The following is a 24,763-nucleotide window of genomic DNA, read 5'->3' on the forward strand; positions in this document are numbered from 1 at the left end:
ATAAAAACTTTCACATATTCACATAATAGAAACTGGTATGCACACATTAATAACCACACTCACATTCACATTGCAAACTGACAGTAACTGAACGATAACTATACTCACATATCCATACAGCAAAAACTGGCAGGAACATATTGATGATAACACTCTAATTTCGCAGAGCATAAAGTGACAGGGACAAATTTATAACTGCACTCCCATATCCACAGATTAAAAAAGTACTGACAGGTACAGATTGATAACTATACTCAAATATTCACAGAGTAGATTCTCATAGGTATGGGGAAAGTGATAGGTACACATTGCCTACATGCTCATACCCATATAGAAGACATTGATAGGAACAAATTGATAATAACCTTGGAGATAGCAAGAACTGCAGATGCTGGAGTCAGGCTTCCCAGTTTCACATGGCATAAACTGATAGGTACAGTTTGATAACTACACTCATATTCACAGAGCAGAATCTGACAGGTTCTTATTGATAACTGCACTCACATGGTCACCAAGTAGAAACTGATAAAGATTGACAACAGTGGTATTCAAATTACAGAAACTGACGGGTACATGTTGATAATTGCTTTCACACTTTCATTGCAGGAACTGTCAGGACAGTTTAATAACTATGCTGTTGGTGACTTGCTCACCGAGCTTGCAAGTTTGTTCACAGACATATCGTCACCATACTATGTAACATCATCAGTGCGCCCCCAGTGAAGCATTTGTATTCTGTCCTTCTTGCTATTTATGTGCCTCAGTTTGCTAGGGTGGGTGGCATTACTTCCGGATTTGTTTCTTAGTGGTTGGTAGATGGGGTCCAGCTCTACATGTTTATTAATGGAGTTCCAGTTTGAGTGTCAGGCCTCCAGGAATTCTCATGCATGTCGTTGGTTGGCTTGTCCTAGGATAGCTATGTTTGCCCAGTCAAATTGGTGTCCCTCTTTGTCCATGTGTATTGAGATGAGTGATGGTTGGTCATGTCTCTTGGTAGCTAGTTGGTGTTCATGAATCCTGATGGCTAGTTTCCTACCGGTTTGTCCTATATAAGGTTTTTGTTAGTCTTTGCATGGTATCTTGTAAATAACGTTGGTTCTATTAGTTGTGGTTGTCGGATACTTTATTCTCATCAGGAGCTGTAGCTGTCAGTTTATGGGCTACCATGATTCCTCGGGGGCAGTGTAATCTGGTGGTCATTTCAGATATGTCCTTCATGTATGGTAGAGTGACTAGTGTCTCTGGACGTGTTGTGTTATCCTGTTGTGTAGGTATTGGCGGACTATGCTTTTCGGGTAACCGTCATTTCTAAAGACACTGTATCAGTGTTGTTCCTTGGCTTTACACAACTCCGGGATGCTGCAATGTGTTGTGGCTCGCTTGAACAGTGTTTTGATGCAGCTGCATTCGTGGGTATTGGATGATTGCTATTGTATTTGATTATCTGATCAGTATGGATTAAAAACCTTAATAACTATGCTTACAGACTCTCATAGCTGAAACTGCCAGATACAGATTGATAACTGAACACATCACTCTTTGCTATGTGAATATATGCGTGTATTTACTAATATGCCCCTGTCAGTTTCCTGTCTTGTGAAAATGGCAGTTTAGTTATCAATCTGTTTGTTTGTACGTGCTCTGAGAATGTTTGACAACAGTTATCATTCTGTACCTGTCAGGTTATGCTTAATGAATACATTTTCAGTCTATCCACAACAGGTTCTCATCTAAGAATGTGAGAGTTTAGTTATCACTCTGTTGCTGCCAGGCTCTGCTACTTGAATGTCTGAGTGCTTTTATCAGTCTTTCCCTGTCAGTTTCTGTGATATGCATATGTGAGTGTGGTTAGAATCATAGAATCATAGAATCTTTATCGTGTGGAAACAGGCTCCTTGGCCCAACGTTACACACCGAACCTCAGAGCATCCCACCCAGACCCATCCCCCCATAACCCACCTAATCTACACATCCCTATGGGCAATTTAGCATGGCCAATCCACCTAACCTGCACATCTTTGGACTGTGGGAGGAAACCGGAGCACCCGGAGGAAACCCACCCAGACATGGGGAGAATGTGCAAACTCCACACAGACAGTTACCCAAGGCTGGAATCGAACCTGCCATTTGAATATCAAACAGTACCCGTCAGCTTCAGGTGTGTCAATATTTGAGTGCAGTTATCAATCTGTTCCTGATAGTTTCTGATACGCAAAGGATGGGAGTGCAGTTATCTATCTGTACCTGTTAGTTTCAGCTATGAAAATATGTGAATGCAGTTACCAATCTATGCCTGTGAGTTCCTGTTCTGTGAATGTATGACTGTCATTATCAGTCTCTACCTCAGAGTTTCTGCTATGTGAATATAAGAGCTTAGTTATCAATCTGTACCTGTCAGTTTGTCATGTGAATGTGTGATTGTTGTCATCAATGTGCCCCTGTCAGTTTCTGTAATTCAAACGTGTGACTGTAGTTACTAAACTGCTCCTTTCAGTTTCTGCTATGTTAATATGTGAATGTGGTTATCCAACTATGCCTGTCAGTTCCTGCTATGTAAATATATAACTGTTGTCATCAGTCTTTACCTGTCAGTCTCTGCTACGTGAATGAGAGTTTAGTAATCGATCTATACATGACAACTTGTTAGGTTTATGCGTGTCAGTTAATATTCTGTGAAACTGGGAGAGTTATCATCAGTTTGTTCCTGTCAGTTTCTGTCTTGTGAATACGAGAGTGCAGTTATCAATTTTTCCTCGGACAGTCACTGCTGTGTGAACATGTGAGTGTATTTACCAATCTGTCCCTGTCAGATTCTGTGCTGCGAATATAAAAGTGTAGTTGTTAGTCAGTACCTGTCACTTTCTGTGACATGAATGTTTGTGCAATTATGATTCTCTCCCTGCCAATTTATGCTATGTGAATGTGAGCATAATATCAATCTGTACCTGTCAGCTTTTGTTTTTGATTTTGCTCTGTGACTGTGAGTGTCATTTTCAGCCTCTATAGCTTCTGCCATTACAATATTTGTGTTTAGTTATCGATTTAATGTTAGTTTCTGCCAGGTGACTTTTTGAGCACAGTTATCAATCTGTAACTGACACATTCTGACAAACAAGTATGGAAGTGTAGTTGTCAGCCTGTTCCTGTTGGTATGTGCAGTGTGAATAAGGGAGTGTAGTTATCGGTCTGTCTCTGTCAAATTTCTGTCATGTCAACCTGGGAGTGTCATGAATCTGTCCCTGAAAGTTACTGTAATATGAGTGTGTGACTGTAGTTATCAACTTGTCCCTGTCATTTTCTGCCGTGAGAAGATGACTGTAGTTATCAACCTGTTCCTGTCAGTTTCTGGTATGTGGGTACCTGAATATAGACATCATTCTCTTCCTGTCAGAAGACAGGAAACTGACAGGGATAAATTAGTAAATACACGCATATATTCACATAGCAAAGAGTGACAGGGACAGAATAATAACTAAAATTACACATTCACACAGCAGAATCTTTCAGGGATAGACTGATAATTGTGCAAAAAAAAACTCACCAAGGAGAAACTGACAGTCACAGATTTAAAACCACACACTCGTATTCACAAAGTAAAAAGTGGCAGGTGCAGTGTGACAACTGCACTCAAATATTCACAGAACAATATCTCCCAGGTACAATGTGATTACTACACTCTCACATCTGGGATAGGGACAGAATGACATCTACAATTACACATTCACACACCAGAATCTATCAGTAATAGACCAATAATTTTTCAAACAAACTCACCAAGGAAAAACTGACAGTTACAGATTTAGAACCACACACAAAGTAAAACCTGGCAGGTACTGTGTGATATCTGCACAAAAATATTAACAACAAAATCTTCCAGGTACAGTGTGAAAACTATACTCTCACATCTGCTGAGCAGAAACAACCAGGTTAATAACTAAATCTACATCTTGACGGAGCAGAAATTGGTTAGCTCAGATTAATGACTGCACTCTCATTGATACAGCTGAATGGACATGCAGGGACTGGCAACAAGATTCATGCATTCTCATAGTAGAAACAGACAGGTATAGATTGAGAACTACACCCAAGCATTCACACAGCACAAACTGAATGGTACAGACTAATAACATTACACATTTGAACAGCAGGAATTGACAGACACGACAGAAGAAGGTTGTTGAGGGATATTGAGGCTCTGGTCGGGAAAAGAAAAGGCACACATTGGTTTTAAGCTATCGGGCTTAAGTGAATCCCGAGATAACAATAAAAAGTGTAGGAGCACACTTAAGAGGGAAATCAGAAGAGCAAAAAGAGGGTATGAGATGGATCTGGCCGTTACGCTTACAGATAATCCCAAGAGGTTTGAGAGCTATATTAAAAGTAAAAGGGTGGCTCGGGAGAGACTATGTCCCCTTAAACATCAGCGTGGCCGTCTATGTGTGGAGCCACAGGAGATGGGGGGCAGATTTTTAATGACTATTTCTCCTCTGTGTTTACAGAGGAGAGAATCATGGATGCTAAGGAAATAAGGGAAAGAAGGGTAGATATTTTGAACCGCGTTCATAATACCAAAGAGCTCGTAATAAGGTGGATGAATTCCTTGTGTCTGACCATCCTCGGATGTTGTGGGTGGTTGGGGAAGAAATTGCAGAGGCCCTTTCAGAGATTTTTGCTTCATTTTTAGCCACTGGTGAAGTTCCGGAAGATTGGAGGGTGGCTAATGTTGTTCCGTTGTTTAAGCAAGTAGCAAAGACAAGCCAGTGAGCCTGATATCAGTGGCAGGCAAGTTATTGGAGAGGATACTGAGGCACAGGTTCAACCAACATTTTGACAGTCAAAGTCTGAGTAAGGGTAGTCAACATGGATTTGTGCGTGGGAAGTTATGCCTGACATTTTTGAGTTTTTTGAAGAGGTAACCAAATAGATAGATGAGGGTAGGGCAGTGCATGTTGTCTATATGGACTGTAATAAGGCCTTTGACAAGGTCCCGCATGGCAGGCTAGTAAGGTTGCATGAAATCCAGGGAAAGCTATCCAATTGGATTCAAAATTGGCTTGATGGTAGAAAGCAGAGGGTGATGTTTGAAGGTTGTTTCTTGGACTGGAGGCCTGTGACTTGTGGTGTGTCACAGGGGTCGGTGCTGGGCCCTTTGTTATTTTTTATTAACATAAATGACCTGGATGTGAATGCACAAGGCATGATTAGTAAGTTTGCCAATGATACAAAATTAGGAGGTATCGTTGATAGTGAGCAAGGCTATCAAAAATTATAGAGGGCTCTTGATCAGATGGGGAAGTGAGCTGAGGATTGGAAAATGCAATTCAATACAGATAAGTGTGAGGTGTTGCACTTTGGAAAGTCAAACCAAAGTAGTAAATGGTAACGTCCTGAGGAGTGTTGTGGAACAGAGGGACATAGGAGTACAAGTACGTAGTTCATTGAAAGAGGCGTCACAGGTGGATAGGGTGCTGAAGGAGGCATTTAGCATGCTGCCCTTCATTGATTGAGGTATTGAGTATAGAAGTTGGGACGTTACGTTACAGTTGTATAAGTCATTGGTGAGACCACACTTGGAGTATTGTGTACAGTTTTGGTCACCCTGTTATGGAAAAGACATAGTTCAACTGGAAAGTGTTCAAAGAAGATTTACGCAGGACTGGTGGGCCTGAGTTATAGGGAGAGGTTTGCCAGGATAGGACTTTATTTCTTGGAACGTAGGAGAATGAGGTGTGACCTTATTGAGGTGTATAAAATCATGAGAGGCGTAGATAGGATAAATGCATATAGTGTTTTTTGCTCAGGGATGGGGAATTGAAAACTAGAGGGCATAGGTTTCAGGTTAGAGGACAAGGATTTAAGAAGGACCTGAGGGGAGCTTCTTCACGCAGAGAGTGGTGCACATGGGTATAATAGCAACATCTAAAATACATTTGAACAGGTACATGGATGGGCAGGGTTTAGAGGGATATGGACCAAATGTGGGCAGTTGTAACAAGCTGATTGGGCACCAGGGTCAGCATGAACCAGTTGGGGCTGAATGTCCGTACTGTATTACTCTGTGATTCTATGACCTCAAACTACAATGGGACTTTGATCAAAAGTGCCAGTGGGCTGGGGAGTGGCAGATGGAGTTTAATCTTGATAAATGTGAGGTGCCACATGTTGTAAGGGAAAATCAAGGCAGGACTTGCACACTTAATGGTAAGCTCTGGGGAAGTGTTGCCAAACCAAGAAGCCTTGGAGTGCAGGTTCATAGCTCCTTCAAAGGGGAATTACAGGTAGACAGGGCAATGAGGAAGACGTTTGATTGGTCAGTGCATTGAGTGCACAGATTGGGACATCCTTTGTGGCTGTATAGATTATTGGTTAGGCCACTTCTGAAATACTGCATTCAGTTCTGGTCTCGCCTTGCAATAGGAAAGACATTGTTAAACTTGAAAGGGTTTAGAAAAGGTTTACCAGGATGTTGCCAGGGTTGGAGAGTTTGAGCTTTCGGGAGAGACTGAGTAGGCAGGGCTTATTGAGGCTTTTTTTTCCCTGAAGTGTTGGAGGCTGTGTGGTGACCTTATTGAAGGTTATAAAATTATGAGGGGCATGGATAGGGTGAATAATCAAGATCTTTTCCCCAGGGTAGAAGAATCCAAAACTCGAGGGCATGGGTTTAAGGTGAGAGGGGAAAGGTTTAAAAGGAACCTAAGGGGCAACGTTTGTACACAGTGGTCCGTATGTGGATTGAATGCCAAAAGAAGTGGTGGAGGCTGATACAACTGCAAAGTTAAAAGGCATCTGGATGAGTATATGAATAGGAAGGGTTTAAGAGGGATATGGACCAAATGCTGGCACATGGTACTAGATTAAACGACGATATCTGGTTGGCATGGACGTGGGGGACCCTAGGGTCTGTTTACATGCTGTACATCTCTCTGACTGTATGACAGGAACAGATAGTGAGAGAATAATAATTATTCATACTGCATAAACAGACAAGACAGATTTGTAATTGCACTCGCATTTTCACAGAGCAGAGACTGACAGATATTCGGCAAACTATCCCTCAGTAAACCTGAATCTCTTAACAACACAATACTGCCCACAGCGTAATGAGGAAATCTCAGCTAATGATGAAACAAAATGATATTTTACACACAAAAGATTTTCATAAGCAGAATAAAACACGTCGTCACAATTAAAATCTTACAGGTACCGTGTTCAAAATATTGTTAAATGACAATAGCCAGTTCAATTTAAAGTGAGCCAAGAGGTTGTTCCATGTACAAAATTTCGGTCTGTATTTCACTTTTTGGTGCAAATCCTGGCAGATCCACATTGTGTCCCACATTAACCAATCACAGAGAGACTAAATGTCATGGTTTGACATTCTTGTAAACTACCCAATCAGGAACAAAGCTTTCCCCCATCCTTCATTATCATTGCTGACGCCATCAGGCTATAAAAAGCGAGCTCTGAGCCCGCTTTCCCTTATTCTGTGATAGTAGGAACTGCAGATGCTGGAGAATCTGAGACAACAAGGTGTAGAGCTGGCCAAGCAGCATCAGAGGAACAGGAAAGTGACCGACACTATGGCTGAAGAGAAGAAAGCGCAGCCAACTTCCAAGAAAGGCGCGAAGAAAATTATCAAGAAGGCGCCAGGGGAAGGTAGCAAGAAAAGGAAACGATCCAGGAAAGAAAGTTACTCCATCTACATCTACAAAGTGATGAAGCAGGTTCACCCCGACACCAGCATCTCCTCCAAGGCCATGAGCGTCATGAATTCATTCGTCAACGATATTTTCGAGCGCATCGCGGGGGAGGCTTCCTGCCTGGCCCATTACAACAAGCGCAGCACCATCAGCTCCCGGGAGATCCAGACCGCTGTGCGGCTGCTGCTGCCCGGAGAGCTGGCCAAGCACGCCGTTTCGGAGGGTACAAAGATGGTGACCAAGTACACCAGCTCCAAGTGAGGCACCACATTGTGCTGAAAAACACATCCAAAACCCAAAGACTCTTTTAAGAGCCATCCACAATTTTACTGAAGCAGCTGAACCATTTTGAGTTTGTAAATGATTCTGAGTATATATAATTAATGTCCCTAAGCTTCGTGAATGTTTTTATAAATGTTCTAAAAATTAACGTGTGATCCCTGACCCTCTGTCCTTTATTCGCGGTTGCCTTCATACCCAGTCTATTTTCCCTGCCTGTATAGACAGCATATTTATCGTCACTGAGTCATTTTTCAGCAACTTCTATGTGTTCAAGTTACTCTTTAATCCTTGGTCAGGGCAGCAACTACAGTGCCCCGTGGGGTATGAAACATGAGTTTCATCCCTGGAAAGAAAACTAACTGTTCGAGTCCCACAAAGAGATTTTGCAATTTACTCGTGCTTTTTTATTAATTTTCAAAACTCCATGGAGACGGCGTCAGATTTTTGCAGAATGCTGTAAATGAGTCTTTCAGCTGTCGGTGAGAGGCTTTCAAAATGAATGGGGATAAAGCCAGAGCAGCTGCCGGATTGCGATAGCAAGTGTGAAATTGTGGCTGAGGTCTGATCAAGGACAATAAGGGAGGGCAACTTCAAACTATTGTTTAAAGTTTTAACGCGCTCACCTGGAAGAACGTTGTGTGAGGTTTTATAAATATATCATGGTGCACTTGTAATGTGAAAGTGAATTAAATTCAAAGAAAAATTAAATTATTCATTCCTCTTTGTAAAACTTTTTCCTCTTTTCTGCACTTTGGAGGGTTTTTAAAACTTGCCTCGGTGGGTAATGAACCCTGAATTTCACCTGTGGTAACGCAAAAAATGACGTCGTATTTGAGTCCCACGAATAGAAATATCGTGCAATTTCTGTTTTGTTTCAATTTCCAAATCTCTACGTGAATTTATCCGACTTTTTTATTCAGTTTGCAGTATGTGGGGCTTTCTCGTGTCAGTGAGAGGCTTTCAAAATGAACCCAATCAACCGGAATCTAGCACACTAAGTCAGGGCCACTTTCTAAAATTGCCTGAAGACGGTGTTGCTTAGGGAGTGAGACAGAGAGATTGTGTGAAGTACATATTTGTAATCTAGAAGGAAATTTAATCTAAAGCATTTGTGCATTATTCTTTGTAAAACGCCTTCCTCGTATTGCCCATATTGGCGGGCTTTTCAATGATTCGGTTAATGATTTGGTGCCGGTATTTTCCAACGATTTCCGCGCTGAGGAATTTTGTTTTATTTTGAAATCTCCTCGTAGGTTCTGTCCGGTTTTGCAGAAAGCTATAAATGAGGCTTTCTGCTGTCGGCGGGAGAATTTCAAAGTGAACCGAGATGAAACCAGGACAGCAGCCGGACTGGCATAGCAAATGTGGAAATATTGTTGAAGTCTGGTTTAGTGCATTAGGGAGCGTGATTTTAAAAGATTGTTCAAAGCATTAATTGCTCACCCGAAAAAAAAAGTTGTCATGCTTTTATCAATGCATCCGGATGCTGATGTGAAATAGAATCTGTGCAGGGAACAGATTTCGGCAGTTTTTTTTTGCTTCCGTTCGTTCTTAAGCTTCGGGAAAAAATCCCTTCAAGATCACAAATGCAGATTGAAGTAGGCTAGGAAACGAGAGAGAGAGAGAGAGATTGTGTGAAGCATTCAGTGTAATCTAAAAGTAAATTAATTCAAATATGTATGCATTTTTCTTCATTAGACTTCTTACTGTTTTGTACATATTGGCAGGCTTTTGGAGTTTGAAAGAAAGCGGTTGATGATTTGGCGCCAGTATTTTCCGGCCTCCTCCCTGGGTCCCCTCCAGATTGGGGAATGAAGCAGATAGCTGATTGGGAATTAAAACTTTATTAGAAAATGCTGAACAATGTGACCAATCAGCAATGGCCGCACCACCATTCCTCCCGAAGGCATAAGAGGGCGGAATGTGGGCGCATTGCTGCATTGTCTGTGAAATTGTTTATGAGATTGTGGCTATATCTGGGAGAGGAAGGGGCGCTGGTGGGAAAGGTCGCTCCAAGGCCAAGTCTCGGTTGTCCCGGGCTGGCCTGCAATTCCCAGTGGGCCGTGTTCACAGGCTCCTGAGAAAGGGTAACTATGCTGAGCATGTGGGTGCCGGAGCACCCGTCTATCTGGCAGTGCTGGAGTATCTGACGGCTGAAATCCTCAAGCTGGTCGGTAACACAGCCCGGGACAACAAGAAGACCCGTATCATCCCCAGGCACCTCCAGCTGGCCGTGCGCAATGACGAGGAGCTCAACAAGCTGCTGGGAAGGGTGACCATTGCTCAGGGTAGGGTGCTGCCTAATCTCTAGGCCGTGCTGCTGCCCAAGAAAACCGATGGGGGCGCCACTAAAAAGTGAAAATGCCAGTATTAAATCTGACACCCCAAAGGCTCTGTTAAGAGCCACCCACAGCATCTGTGAAAGGTAGCTGGACCGTCACTAGTGACCTATTGGTTTTCCTTTTAGTGTGAAGACCCGCAACTCTGTAATGAGATTGCTATAACTGAGGATTTTTGTTTTTATGTAGACTTGCAGAATGAGCCAAGATAAAACTAGAACAGCTGCCTGACTGGAATAGTAACTGTGTAGGTTTAGCAGTACGGGACAGCGAAATGTAAACATTAGCTAAAGGCGGGGGCCCCATTAATACACTGACAGGGAACAACAGCGTGGAATGCCTACACAGCAGGAAGAGGCCATTCGAGTCTGAACAGACCCTCCAAAGAGCATATACCGAAGTAGACGAGAGGGAGAAGGGGTAAAAGAGAGATTGTGTCTCCTAAACTTTAAAATCTTTTGAATGCTTTGGCGGGCTGTTGAAATTTACACTAAATAAAAACCAAGAGAACTGCGGATACTACCATCCCACCAGCATCCACATCCCGAAGATCACCAGATGCCATTTCCGCCACCTCCAGCAAGATGCCACCACCACACACGTATTCCCCTAACCCCTTGTCCGCCTTCCGCAGGGACTGCTCCCTCCGGGACACCCTGGTCCACACTTCCTTCACCCCCAACACCTCCCCACAGCCCTACGGCACCTTCCCCTGTAGCCGGCGAGGGTGCAACATCAGCCCATTTACCTCCTCCCACCCCAGTATCCAAGGGCCCAAACATACCTTCCAGGTGAAGCAACACTTCACCTGCACTTCCCAGAATCCAGTCTACTGCATTCGCTGCTCACAATGTGGTCTCCTCTACATTGGGGAAATAAAACGTAGACTTGGCGACCACTTTGCAGAACATCTACATTCTGCTCGCAAAAAAGACCCCGAACTACCTGTTGCCTGCCACTTTAATGCACCACCCTGTTCCCTGGCCAACATCTCTGTCTCTGGCTTGCTGCAGTGCTGCAGTGTTCCAGTGAAGCTCAACACAAGCTAGAAGAACAACACCTCATCTTCCGCTTGTGGACCCTGCAGCCCTCCGGACTCAATATTGAGTTCAATAAGTTTTGGGCCTAAAATCTACCCCTCACAAGGCCTTGTTACCACATATCCTGCCATTATCCACCACCTACTGTTAGTCACTAATAGTCCCCATTAACTACTATTCAACCTCTCAGCCTGATCGTTATCAACTCTTTGTTTGTCCAAATGCTCTTCTCTTTCTTTAGGTTCTATCCTATCGTTTACTCAAGAACCCATTCCTCTCCCCTTTCTTCTGCATATAACCTGATGTTTTCCCAGCCACATCAATTCTGAAGAAGGGTCACCGGACCCAAAATGTTAACTTTGTTTTTCCTTCACAGATACTGCTAAACATAAAATCCCTCCAGGCCATTTGGCCCAACAAATCCACACTGCCCCTCTGAAGAGCACCCGACCCAGACCTATTCCCCCGCCACCCTGCATTTCACATGGCTAACACAACCTAGAGAAGCGCATGCGTGAAGCCCTCCCCCAGCGCTGCCAATGAGGAGTATTTACTGAGTGAGTGGAAGACGTTTGTTTGCAATGGAGAGATCAGCGCCAGGGAAGCTAGGGAACAGCAGGCTCCTTCCAGCAGCACATCGCAATGTGAGCCTGGGACAGAGAGGAGGGCTTCGAGACCGGCATTGATTCGGGCTCAGTTCAGGGAGAACCAGGGGCTGTCTGTAAGAGGCCGAGCAGAGCAGGAACTGGTCCCGGAACTTGGAGTGAGCGGTCTGAGGGGGATAGAGAGAGGCCTTTCTCGGGCTGTGTGTGGGCCTGCTGAGGGAGACCCAGAGACAAGAAGTTGTTGGGGGTCATTCTTGTGATTTTTCATCCTCTAAACACTGATGTAAATTCATCGTTTGGCTTCCGTTTTGCGCTGTTTCTGGACATTGTGCCGTGAACACGGGAAACATGCACTAGAGCAATTTTTTAACCCTGAAAAGGACAGGTAATTGAGTCACCAGGTTAAATTTCTCAACTGAAACATTTAAAATATCGCCCTTTGTTCTTCCTTTCAACAGTTAGTGTGTTGGGAGCCGGATATTGAACTGTGTAAGCATGCCTGTTGCTTCGGTTAGCCCCATGTATGGAGCTGTGCAGTTGTTGCTCAGTTTCTGGATCTCACTCACTCTGAATTATTTCAGAAAAAAATATAATTAGAATCCTCAGACAAGGAGCAGCTCTGGGCAACAGGGAATAAGACCTCTGGCTCTGTTCAAATTGCTAGTTTTAAAAGAAAAACACATCCTAATGATTATGAAATTAATGTTCTGTTGATTAGTTCAATACTGCCAGACTTTCTGTATGTTGATTTACAGGAGGTGTGTCTTCTGTCTTCCTCCAGGCAAGGAGGACTTGAAGGACCAGGAGGTTATATTTCCTTGGTACAAAGCCAAGTGTGACTAGCTGCTTCAAACAATCAGCAGGTATGTAGCCCATTGACATTGACAGCAGTTTTGAAGAAGGATAGACTGAATGGTCATCTGAAATAGACTCTCGGGAACAGCATTGAATCTGCATTGAATAAGGGCATTTTCAAAGTTACAATCAAGACAAACAAATAGATCATGCTGTAACATACCTCAGCGAGATGTTAAGTACAGAAATGGGAAAAAACTGCTCACTGGAAGTTACTAAAGTGGATGAAACACGTTTATATGAAGTTTATCAGTAACTGAGAAAGACAGAATTAATCCTTTGATGAATAATTCTTCCTCTCTCTCTCTCTCGCGCGCGCGCGCGCGCGCACACACACACACACACACTCTCATTGTCCAACGATGCATGTTACAATGTGGAACAACCAAATCATTCTGTATACACTCCAAATCATAGCAAATGAGACATTCAAAATGATCTCCACGAACAACCTTAAGTTATAGAGCTCTGCAGCACAGAAAAAGGCCCTTCAGCCCATTGGGTCTACACCAAAAAAAAACAGCGAACAACACTAATCCCAATCAGCCAGCATTCTATTTCCATGAATGTATCGAACTGCTATCCTCAACCTTATCATAACATTATTCTCCATTTCTTCACCTTACAGGAGTTAACATTTCTTTCTTTTTTTTCTTCAGTCCAGCAAGAAACATTTCTACAAAGGGCTTGACATTCCTCTTGACCTTCCCTAGGGTACAATCATGTCAGTTTCCAAGTTCTTCTCTGTTGGATGCCAGACACACGTGAGCAAAATTTGGAATACACGTTCAGACCAGAGACTGACCAATCTAAAATGAACTTACAATCAGAGACTGACAAAGGGAGAAATGCATCAACCTTCACTTATAGCCCCTGTCACAGATGGCATTAGATAAAGACTAATTCATGTCGAGCAGCCGAGATTAAAACATTCAAACAAACTCCTGCAACTTCTAAAAGTGACATGTTCATTTTAAAATGATACTCCTGCACTGTGAAATACAATGACAAATAATGAGGAGCAGATTGACATATAATGCCAGACACTGAATAAATTCCATGCTCACTGTCAGCCCGGTACTGATGAAAACTCACTTGATCAATGCTCATACTCTGGTCGAGAGACTGACTCTTGCAGAAGCATGTCCACTCTTTCTCAATGTATGAAAAATTGATTTACAGTACATTAATCACACCTCATGAAGAGTATCAGATCATGACATGCAGAGCTAGAAACACAAGGAGACATACAGAAACAGGCAGTGTGACTTGAATCAGTACCAGTCTTTAAAGTTATACGGATCAGGAGCATGCAAGAAAACTTGCTCACGGTCAGTCATTGAACGATGAAAGGAAAAGAATGAAATTTAGCCATACACAGATTTACAGATATGGACAAATGTAAATTGACACTCAAACTCACCGATCACAACAGAAAGGAGGTTAGTGTTAGATGTTTGTTTGTTACAGTGCCCAGCAGTGACTGACAAAGCCCACTGTGCACTCAAATTAAAAAAAAACTGAGATTGAATGCAATGAAATTAAGCCTCACGGTAAGGACAAATGTCAATGCAAAATCAATCCCTCAATCACACAAGGTCAATGAATATCTACAGAGTTTATGCTACATTCAGACACAAAAACACAAATGAACATGGAAGGAGAATGAAATCCATATACTGTACCTGAGACTGTTGCAGACACCACAAAGCTGGCACTGTAGCTATTCAAAGGTAGATAACTACAGAACTAATGTCAAATTGGCACTAACAGATGGACACTGGCAGTGAATAGAAGAAGTTCACATTCCCAACACTTACTGGAAACTAGTATGCAGAATAGAATGTCCCAGTGCAAGCACAATGGGCTGAATGGCCTGCTTCCACACTGCACCTCATAATGATTCTGATCCTGGTGATAAAGGAAATGACATTCTGTTGTATAGAGCATTAGTATAAAAATATAATGTAGAAATAGACAGACAGGTGCAGAACAAAACTCTTTTTAATGAAAGAGCACTAACAATGTCCAATACAAAATGAATCTAAATATCTCATTGATACTACAGAACCCTGGAAAAAAAAAATCCTGTAATGACACAGAGAACCAGCATCTGGTACATGTGGTATATAAAACCCACACTCAGCGTGCAAACTAGGAAACATGTTGTTGATTCAGAATGGTTCTCAGATGAAAGCAGCCCCACTCCTATGACCCCTCCTAGACCCTGCCAACTGATAGTCCACTCAGAAGTCACAAAATGCAGAAGAGATTAATACCCAGTCTCAACACCCTAATAGCTATATCAGAATGTGTTGCATAGTCACGGAGAATATTACTGGCTGCCAGAGAATCAAGGCACATTGATACACAATAGTAGAAACTGACAGGTACAGATTGATACCTACACTGACTCATTCACATTCCAGAAACAGACAAAAGAAAGCTGATGACAAAACTCACATTCACATGGCAGGAATTGATAGGTACAGATTTATCATGCCACTCATATTCAAACAGCAGAAATTGACAGGCATGGACTGATAATTTTACTTGCCCATTCACACAGCAGAAACTGACTGGGAGAGAATGATAAATGCATTTACACATTCAAAACCCAGAAACTGACAGGTACAGATTAATAACTAATAACTCTCAGATCCACAGAGCTGGAACTGACACAGACAGATGGGGAAATGCACTCACACATATATGTTGCAGATACTGACAGGAAGAATATTATTATTACATACAAATTCACAGAGTAAAAACTGACAGGTACACATTGATAAATGCATTTACACATTCAAAGCCAGAAACTGACAGGTGGAAATTGATGTAAAATCATGCATTCACAGAGCATAATGATTGATAATGACAGTCTTGGTTTCAAATAACTGACGGGGACAGATTGGTAACTTCACTCACCGATTCACAGAGCAGAAACTGACAGGCATAGACCGATAATTACACTCATCTACTGCCAAAGGTTAAGATCGAAAATGACATGCACATATTCACAAAGAAGAAACTGACAGGTATTCACTGATAACTAAACTCATATATTGACATAACAGAAACCGTAAGGGATAGACTGATCCTTACACAAACATATTCACCAAGCAGAGGTTGACAGGTACAGATTGATAACTACATAAACATATTCACACAACAGTCTGAACAGACCGATGTTAAACTCACATATTGACAGAGCAGAAACTGACAGGCAGAGATTGACAATGAAACTCTCATTCTCATAGCTGAAACTGACAGGTATAGGTTAATAACGACATCCTCATATTCACACAGAAAAACAGACTGTTCAGAATGATAAATTCATTCACACATTCACAAACCAGAAACTGACAGGTGCAGAATAATAACTACATTGACATATTTACATAGCAGAAACTGACATGGATAGAATAAAAATATCACTCTCAGGTTCATTTGGCATAATCTGACCAGTATAGTTTGACAACTAAATTCATTTTCACAGAACAGAATTTGCCAAATAAATATTGATAACTATACTCCCATATTGACAGAGCATAAACTGACAGGCATAGTTTGATAACTGTACTCACATATTCCAAGAGCAGAATCTGACAGGTACAGATACATAACTGCACTCACATATTAACATATCGATTACTATCTGTTAGTTCTAGCTAACAACATTCACATATTGATATAGAAGTAACTGACAGGTTAAAAATTGATAACTATATTTACATATTCCCAGACCTGAAACTGACAGTTATAGAGTTGTAAATACACTCATGCATTCACATATGAGGCTGACAGGGACAAATTTAAAACTACATTTCACAGAGCACAAGAACAAGAACAGATTGATCATTGCACTCACACATTCACATAGCAGGAACTAACAGGTACAGATTGATAATTATACTCACATTTTGAAGTATCAGATGCTTGCAACCAGAGATTAATTACTACACTCTCATATGCACAGTGCAGAAACTGACAGGTGACTTATAACTGCACTCAAACATTCACATGGCAGAAACTAATATAAACAGATTGATAACAACTCACATATTTATATGGCAGAAATAGACAGTGACTGATTGCTGTGTGGATATGTAAATATATTTATCAGTCAGTCTCTGTCAATTTCTACAATGTGGATATGTCAGTTTAGTTATCAGTCTGTACTTGACAGTTTATGTAATGTGATCATGTGAGGGGAGTACAGTGGATGTTGTCTATATGGATTTTCGTAAGGTATTTGACAAGGTGCCACATAGCAGACTGGTCCAAAAAGTAAAAGCCTGTGGGATACAGGGTAATATGCTGAATTGGATCCAACGATGGCTCAGTAACAGGAAACAAAATGTAATGGTTGATTGCTGCCTTTGTGAATACAAAGCTGTTTCAAGTGGTGCTCAGCACGGCTCACTGTTGGGACCCCTGCTATTTGTTTTCTACATTAACAATTTGGACTTGAATGTGGAGGGCTCATTTGAGAAATTCGCAGACAACACAAAACTTGGCCATGTAGTAGGTAGTGTAGAGGATAATTGTAAGATGCAAAATGATATAGATCATTTAGTTGAGTGGGCTGGAAAGTGGCAGATGGAGTTCAGCTCTGATAAAGGTGAGATAATGCACTTTGGAAGCTCAAACATTAAATGGAAATCGAAAATAAATGAGAATATACTGAGAGGGGTAGATGAAGTGAGAGATCTTTGCATGCAGGTGCACAGATCCCTAAAGGTAGCAGAACAGGCATTTAGAGTTATAAACAAGGCATGTAAAATGCTATCCTTCATTGGCAGTGGTATGGAATACAGAAGTAGGGATATAACTGTGAAACTGTATACGGAACGGGTGAGGCCACAACTGGAGCATTGTGTGCAGTTCTGGTTACCACATTACAGGAAGGATGTAATTGCTGTGGAGAGAGTGCAGAGGAGATTTACTAGAATGTTGCCAGGGCTGGAGATTGTAGCTACGAGGAGAGATTGGAGAGGTTGGAGTTATATTGCTTAGAATACAGGAGGCTGAGCAATGTCATGATTTAAGAAAACTAAATTGTGAGAGGGAGAGATAGAGTAGACAGGATGAACCTGTTTCCCTTGGCAGAAACTGTTCAAAACCAGAGGGCATCGATCGAAGCTCAGTGGCTGAAGGATCAGACGATACTTGAGGAAAATTGTTTTTTAATGCAGAGGGTGGTGGGTATCTAGAATTTGCTGTCTGAATTGGTGGAGTCAGAGACTCTAAACTGTTTTAAAGGTAAGTTACCTGGATCTGCACCTTTAGTTCTGTAAGCTGCAGGGTTATGAGCGGTATGCAGGAAGATAGAACAAGAAGGGATCTCTGGAGGTCTTTGGGTCAGCTCGGGCAAATGGGCTGAATCGTCCACTCTGTCCTGTGTCATTTTTATGGTTGTATAGTTATCAACCTTTCCCTGTCAGTCTCTGCTGTGTGACTATGTAAATATATTTACAGAGACTTGACATGAACAGGTTGACTGGGCTGTGCACACCACCTTCTGTAGTTTCATACAGTCCTGGGCAGAGCAGTTGCTACACCAGGGCATTATGCACCCAGACAGTGACACTTTCAATTGTGCATCTGTAGAAGTTGGTGAGAGTCCCTATGGACATGCCAAATTTCCTGAGCCGCCTGAGGAAGAAGAGGTGTTGTTGTCTTCTTGACTGTTGCATCTACGTAGGAAGTCCAGGGCAGGTTGTTGGTTATTGTCACTCTGAGGAACTTGGTGCTCTCCACCCTCTCAACCTCAGTTCCATTGATGTAGATGAGGGAGGTGGTGGTGGGGAGGGGCATGTTCTCCTGCTTTCTTTCTGAAGTCAATGAACACTTCTTTAGTTTTTCCGACATTGAGAAAGAGGTTACCTTCACTGCACCAATGTCATCAAGCCCTCTATCTCCCTTCTGGGTTTTGACTCATGGTTGTTAGATATGTGCCCCACTATGATGGTGTCATCAGTGAACTTGTAGATGGTGATCAGTTGGAATTTGGCACCACAGTTTTGGGTGTACAGTAGGGGCCTGAGGATGCATCCTTGGGGGGTGGCCTCCAGTGTTGAGTGTTATTGTAGAAGGATGCAGTTGTCTATCTTTACTGATTGCGGTCTACGAGTCAGAAAGCTGAGGATGTGATTGCAGTGGGCGGAGCTGAGACCAAGGCCATGGAGCTTTAAGATCACTCTGTACGGAATAATGGTGTTGAAGGCAGAGCTGTAGTCAATGAGCAGGAGTCTGACATAGATGGCTTTGTTGTCTAGAAGTTCTAGGGATGAATGATCTCCTACAACCTCTTGCATCAGGCAGAAAATACAGAAACCTGAACATATGGATGAGCAGGTTCAGGGCCAGCTTCTTCCTGGCTATTCTAAGTTGATGAATGGACTCTTTAGCCTCAAATAATGACGATCTTGCTAATGTTGATCTCACTGAGTGCACACCCTGTGTAATGTAACCTGCATGCCTCTGTCTAAGTCGTTTTGATCTGTACATCTTTGCTTACTGTGATCTGACTGTACTACTCGTAAACAGAGCTTTTCACTGTATCTCGCTGCATGTGAAATTTTTCAAAAAAATTAACATAGTATATACTGACAGGTACATATAGATAACTACACACACACATTCAACAAGTGGAAACTGACAGTTATAGATCGATAACTAAACTCACAAACCCACATACCCACTTGCATCGGGTAGTCCCATTCACGCAGCTGTATCGGTGTTGGTTAGTTTTCGGATCTCACTCAACTGGCTATTAGAATTTTAAGAAAAAATAGAGAAGGAGCAGCTCAGGGTAGGATTAGAATCAGACCCTGGTTCTGTTCAAATAGCTAGCTCTAAACGAACAATCCTAATGAATTATTAACTGAATGTTACATTGATCAGATTGATATTGCCAATCTCGGCTGATGTTGGTTTACACCAGGGTCTGATTCTAATCCTACCCTGAGCTGCTCCTTATCTATTTTTTCTTAAAATTCTTCTGTCTTCCTCCATGCAAACACTTGAAGGACCAGGACAATGTGGTATTTCCTCAGTCCAAAACCAAGTGTGACCAGCAGCTGACAACAGCCACCAGGTATGTTACACTGCCAGAGCATAGAACATCCTAGCCACAGTGATAGCAGATTGAATCAAAGACAAATTCAATGTAATTTCCAGAGAGATATGCTCTAACCAAGAGTCAAACACCACCGAGGAAATACCAGTGTATATCTTTTATCTATATTCTCAATGCAAGCCACCCAGTTCCAAACAATTTCACTATTCACATTGTCAAAAACTTTTGAGGAATGACAGACTGAATCCTCATGCAAAATATATATACACAGGAACTGCATGAAATCTGGATTTAGTAAGGGCGCTTTTAGCGTAACAATAAAGGTGAACAAATAGATGATGCTGTTAGTTTGACCAACCACATGGGAAGTAGATATTGAGTACAGATATTGAAGCAAACATTTCAGTTAGCAGGAACAGAAAGACAGAATGAATATTTTAATGAATATTTGTCCCATACATAGTCACAACACTTAAATAATGTGAAATCCAAATTCACATGCTGTGCCAAAGCCTGACGAGAGTGAATTGTTAATGTACACTCTCACTCCCTCTCTCGCAACCTCCCCCTCTCTCACACTGACAAATACATACACCATCCCAACACACATTCCAACATATATCAGCCATGCAGTGCCATATACATTGCAAGTAACAGAAAATGTTACATTCGGAATGATTTCTACTCACAGATCCATTGTTAGAGAGGTCTACAGTCCTTCAAATTATTGAGTCTGCACCGATCAAAAACAAATACAATTCTCATCCCATTCATCCAGCATTTCATTCACATAAATGTATGATAGCAGCAGAGGAGCTGCCATCCCCACCTTTATCACAACATTGTTCTCCATTTCTTCACCTTTCAGGAGTAGACTTTGTTTTGTCTTTTTCACTCCAGCAAGAAACCGTTAGTACCTCTTTCAAATTAATCTCAATTTTCTACAAAGAGCCTGGCATTCGTCCTGGCCCTCCCTAGGATGTATTACAGAAAAATATCAAGATATCTGAATACAATTTTCGCAATGAATCAATGTAATCAAGTAGTCACCCATTCAAAGCAGTGGACAAGATAAAAGTAGACAAAATTGGTAGGTTTGTGAAATGCTCATTTTGTTCCAAAGCAGAGTTCAACAGTGTTGATTGTTCAATAAATTGAGTTTCACAGTTTTAAATCTGCTGCACTCGTGACTGAAAATAAAATTCCTTTTCCTTTCCACTTCCCTACCATAGAACAACACAAGAGTACCACTAATTGCTTGCACCATCACAGCACAGAGTTGGGTAATGTCCTGTCTACATCAGAAAATAAATTACGCATTTGTCTTTTCTGTACAAGCAGCTGTGGTCAGTCAGCTGTAATGCAGTTGAATTGTTTGTTGCCTTTCACTTAGTTTACACTGATTGCTACTTTAGCATTATTCAGAAAAGTATATCAATACACACTGAAAAAGAAACAGATGTTATTCTGACGACCAACACTTTATATCATTACTCGCTGTTAGATTCTGCGCTATACAAGTTACAGAGGTCCATTGTGTTTCCAGTCTTGAATCTGAGGAACAGCACAGAATCCTTTCTGTAGCAGTGTGTTGCATTTCACTTGCACATGATTCCCACAGGCACCAACAATTAAAGAACTTTGGCTTTTTCCCATTCACTACAGGAGACGTGAACTGAGATACAGACTGGCAGCACAAGGGAAAACTCACTCACACACAGCCAGTGGATGCTGAAAGGAAAAGAATGAAATATGGACTCACAGTAATTTCCAGATATGAATTGACTCTCAAAATCACTGATCACACCTCAGGATGTTGGATTATTACAGTGCCCAGCAGTGATGGATAAATTCTACGATACACACAACCTCACACACAATGTAAAAACAAACTGAAACTGAAATACAATGCAGTTAAGTATCATTGAAAAGAGTTTATTTACAGAGTTTACCACTCAGCCATAAAACAACAACTGAACATAGGAGAATGAGATCCATATACTGTACCTGAGAGTGTGGGAAACATATCAAAACTGCCATATCGTTATTAAAAGTCAGATGACTACAGAACTAATGTCAAATTGTCCTTTCCATATGCACTGGATGAAGTTCACATTCCCCCCAATTACTGCAGAACTGATGCATAATAGAATGTCCAAGTACAGAGACAATGGGCTGAATGGTCTGCTTCTGTGCTGTGCCATATCTGTGATTCTGATTTTGGTGAGAAAGGAGCAGTTTTATCAGTGATACCACAGATCTCAGCCTCTCTAATCAAATAGGAAATGTGTGACCATGTGTCAGAATGATTCTCAGAATAAAGCAGTTCCCCCCCCTGTTTCACCCCATGTCCTCAGCTTCTCCACCCCCTCACTTACCACATGGACTGACACTCAATTCATAAATCACACAATGCAGAAGAGATTAAGACCCAGCCTCAACACCCCAATAATAACTATCACAGAGTGAATCATACAGTCACAGAGAATAATATTGGCTTTCAGAGACTTAGCCATTTTGATACACGAGGAGAAACTGACATGTACAGATTGATAACTACACCCACTTGTTCATATTGCAGAAGCGCACAAACAAATGATGATGACACATTGACTACAATGTAAATGTGTGACTATAGTTATCAGTTTCTGTTGGCTTCTGCTAATTTCAGTCAGGCATTCACATTGCAGTAACTGTCAGGGAGAGATTAATAACTACACTCTCATTCACAATGCTAAAACTGACAGATACAATGATAACTACAATCCCAGTTTCACAGAGCATAAACTGACAAGTGCAGACTGATACCTACACTCTCCTATTCAGAGCAGAATCTCACAGGTACATATTGGTAACAGCACTCACACATTCACCAAGCAGGTACTGACAGGTACAGTTCGATAAGGACATTTACATACTGACAAGGCAGAAACAGAGAGGCATAGACTGGTAACTGTACTCATATTGACACAGCAGAAACTGACAGGTACAGATTAATATTGTCACTGTCAATTCTCAGAGCAGAAATTAACGGGAGCAGACTGGTAAATACACTGACACATTTACATAAGAGAAACTGGCATGCGTATATTGATAAATGTATTGATTATATAAATGATTTGGAGTTGGGTGTTGAGGATAAAATCTCTAAATGTGCAGATAATACTAAGCCAGGGAGAAGAGTGAATTGTGATGATAATACTGAGTGACTTCACAGGGACATTGACAAGTTAGCCAAATGGGCAGAAACCTGGCAGATAAATTTCAATGCAGAAGAATATGAGCTCATGCATTTTGCTAACAAAAACACAGAGAAACAATACAAGCTCAATGGTACAGCTTTGAGGGGAGTATTGGAGCAGAGAGATCTTGGGAATTCACTTGCATCATTCTCTGAGGGTGGCCAGGCAAGTTGAAACAGTTGTTAAGCAGGGTCAAAGGGTCTTTGGGTTTAAAAATAGAGGCATTGATTATAAAAGCAAGGAAATAATGCTACACCTCTACAAATCATTGCTCAGACTACATTTGCGTTCAATTCTGGGCACCTTATTTAAGGAAGAACCCTCTGGAGAGGGTGCAAGGGAGATTTACTAGAACGATAGCAGGAATGAAGGATTTTACATACAAGGAAAAGTTAGTGAAATCTGGCTTATTCTCCTTGGAGCAGAGAAGATTAAAAGGGGACATTATGGAGGTGTTCAAAATTATGAAGAATTTTGAGAGGGTAAATTAGAATACTCTGTTTCCACTATGTCAGTAACCAGGGGTCACATCCGACACTTCCGCCATCTGCAATCTGACCCCATTACCAAAGATATTTTTCCCTCCCCACCCTTATCTGCTTTCCGGAGGGACCACTCTCTCCGTGACTCCCTTGTCCGCTCCACACTCCCCTCCAGCCCCACCACCCCTGGCACTTTTCCCTGCAACCAGAGCAAGTGCTACACCTGCCCCTACAGCTCCCCCCTCACCCCCATCCCAGGCCCTAAGAAGACCTTCCACATCCAACAGATGTTCACCTGCGCATCTGCTAATGTGGTATACTGTACCCGCTGTTCCCGTTGTGGCCTCCTCTACATTGGGGAAACCAAGCGGAGGCTTGGGGACCGCTTTGCGGAACACCTACACTCAGTTCGCAACAAACAACTACACCTCCCAGGCGCGAACCATTTCAACTCCCCCTCCCACTCCCACTCCTTGGACGAATTGTCCATCCTGGGCCTCCTGCATTGCCACAATGATGCCACCCGAAAGCTGCAGGAACAGCATCTCATATTTCGCTTGGGAACCCTGCAGCCCAAGGGTATCAATATGGACTTCACAAGCTTCAAAATCTCCCCTCCCCCGAACACATCCCAAAACCAGCCCAACTCGTCCCCGCCTCCCTAACCATTCCTCCCACCTCAAGCCCCACCCCCATCTCCTACCCACTAACCTCATCCCGCCTCCTTGACCTGTTCGTCCTCCCTGGACCGACCTATCCCCTCCCTAACTCCCCATCTACATTCACCTTTACTGGCTCCAACCCCACCTCTTTGACCTGTCCATCTCCTCTCCACCTATCTTCTCCTTTATCCATCTTCTATCCGCCTCCCCCTCTCTCCCTATTTATTTCAGAATCCCCTTCCCCTCCCCCATTTCTGAAGAAGGGTCTCAACCTGAAACGTCAGCCTTCCTGCTCCTCTGATGCTGGTTGCCCTGCTGTGTTCATCCAGCTCTACACCGTGTTATGTCACAATTTCAAGATTATCATCAAGAGAGCTAGGGTTGAGATGAAGAGAAACATCTTTACTCAGAGCATTGTTAGGATTTGGAATGCGCTGCCTGGGAGAGTGGTGGAGGTGGATTCCATATGAGG

At 42.2% G+C, this 24,763-nt stretch overlaps 1 protein-coding gene across 25 annotated transcripts in view; it reads left to right on the forward strand.

The window, feature by feature from the left end:
- Positions 1 to 24,763, forward strand: part of LOC109921544 (histone H2B 7-like) — a 331,158-nt gene that overhangs the window by 289,335 nt on the left and 17,060 nt on the right. For 4 of the 25 annotated variants that reach the window (XM_048619914.1, XM_048619910.1, XM_048619912.1 and 1 more), the window contains one exon: positions 7,494 to 8,693. In XM_048619914.1, coding sequence (XP_048475871.1) covers positions 7,506 to 7,961 — 456 coding nt within the window. In that variant the 5' untranslated portion in view covers positions 7,494 to 7,505 and the 3' untranslated portion in view covers positions 7,962 to 8,693. Of the gene's footprint in view, positions 1 to 7,493; positions 8,694 to 11,876; positions 12,352 to 12,721; positions 12,830 to 13,480; positions 19,682 to 21,570; positions 21,830 to 24,763 lie in introns of those variants that run through there. The other 21 variants (XM_048619911.1, XM_048619909.1, XM_048619916.1 and 18 more) reach the window with 17 other exon arrangements.

Source organism: Rhincodon typus, chromosome 44 (assembly GCF_021869965.1).
Source record: "Rhincodon typus isolate 14 chromosome 44, sRhiTyp1.1, whole genome shotgun sequence".
Lineage (NCBI taxonomy): Eukaryota > Metazoa > Chordata > Chondrichthyes > Orectolobiformes > Rhincodontidae > Rhincodon > Rhincodon typus.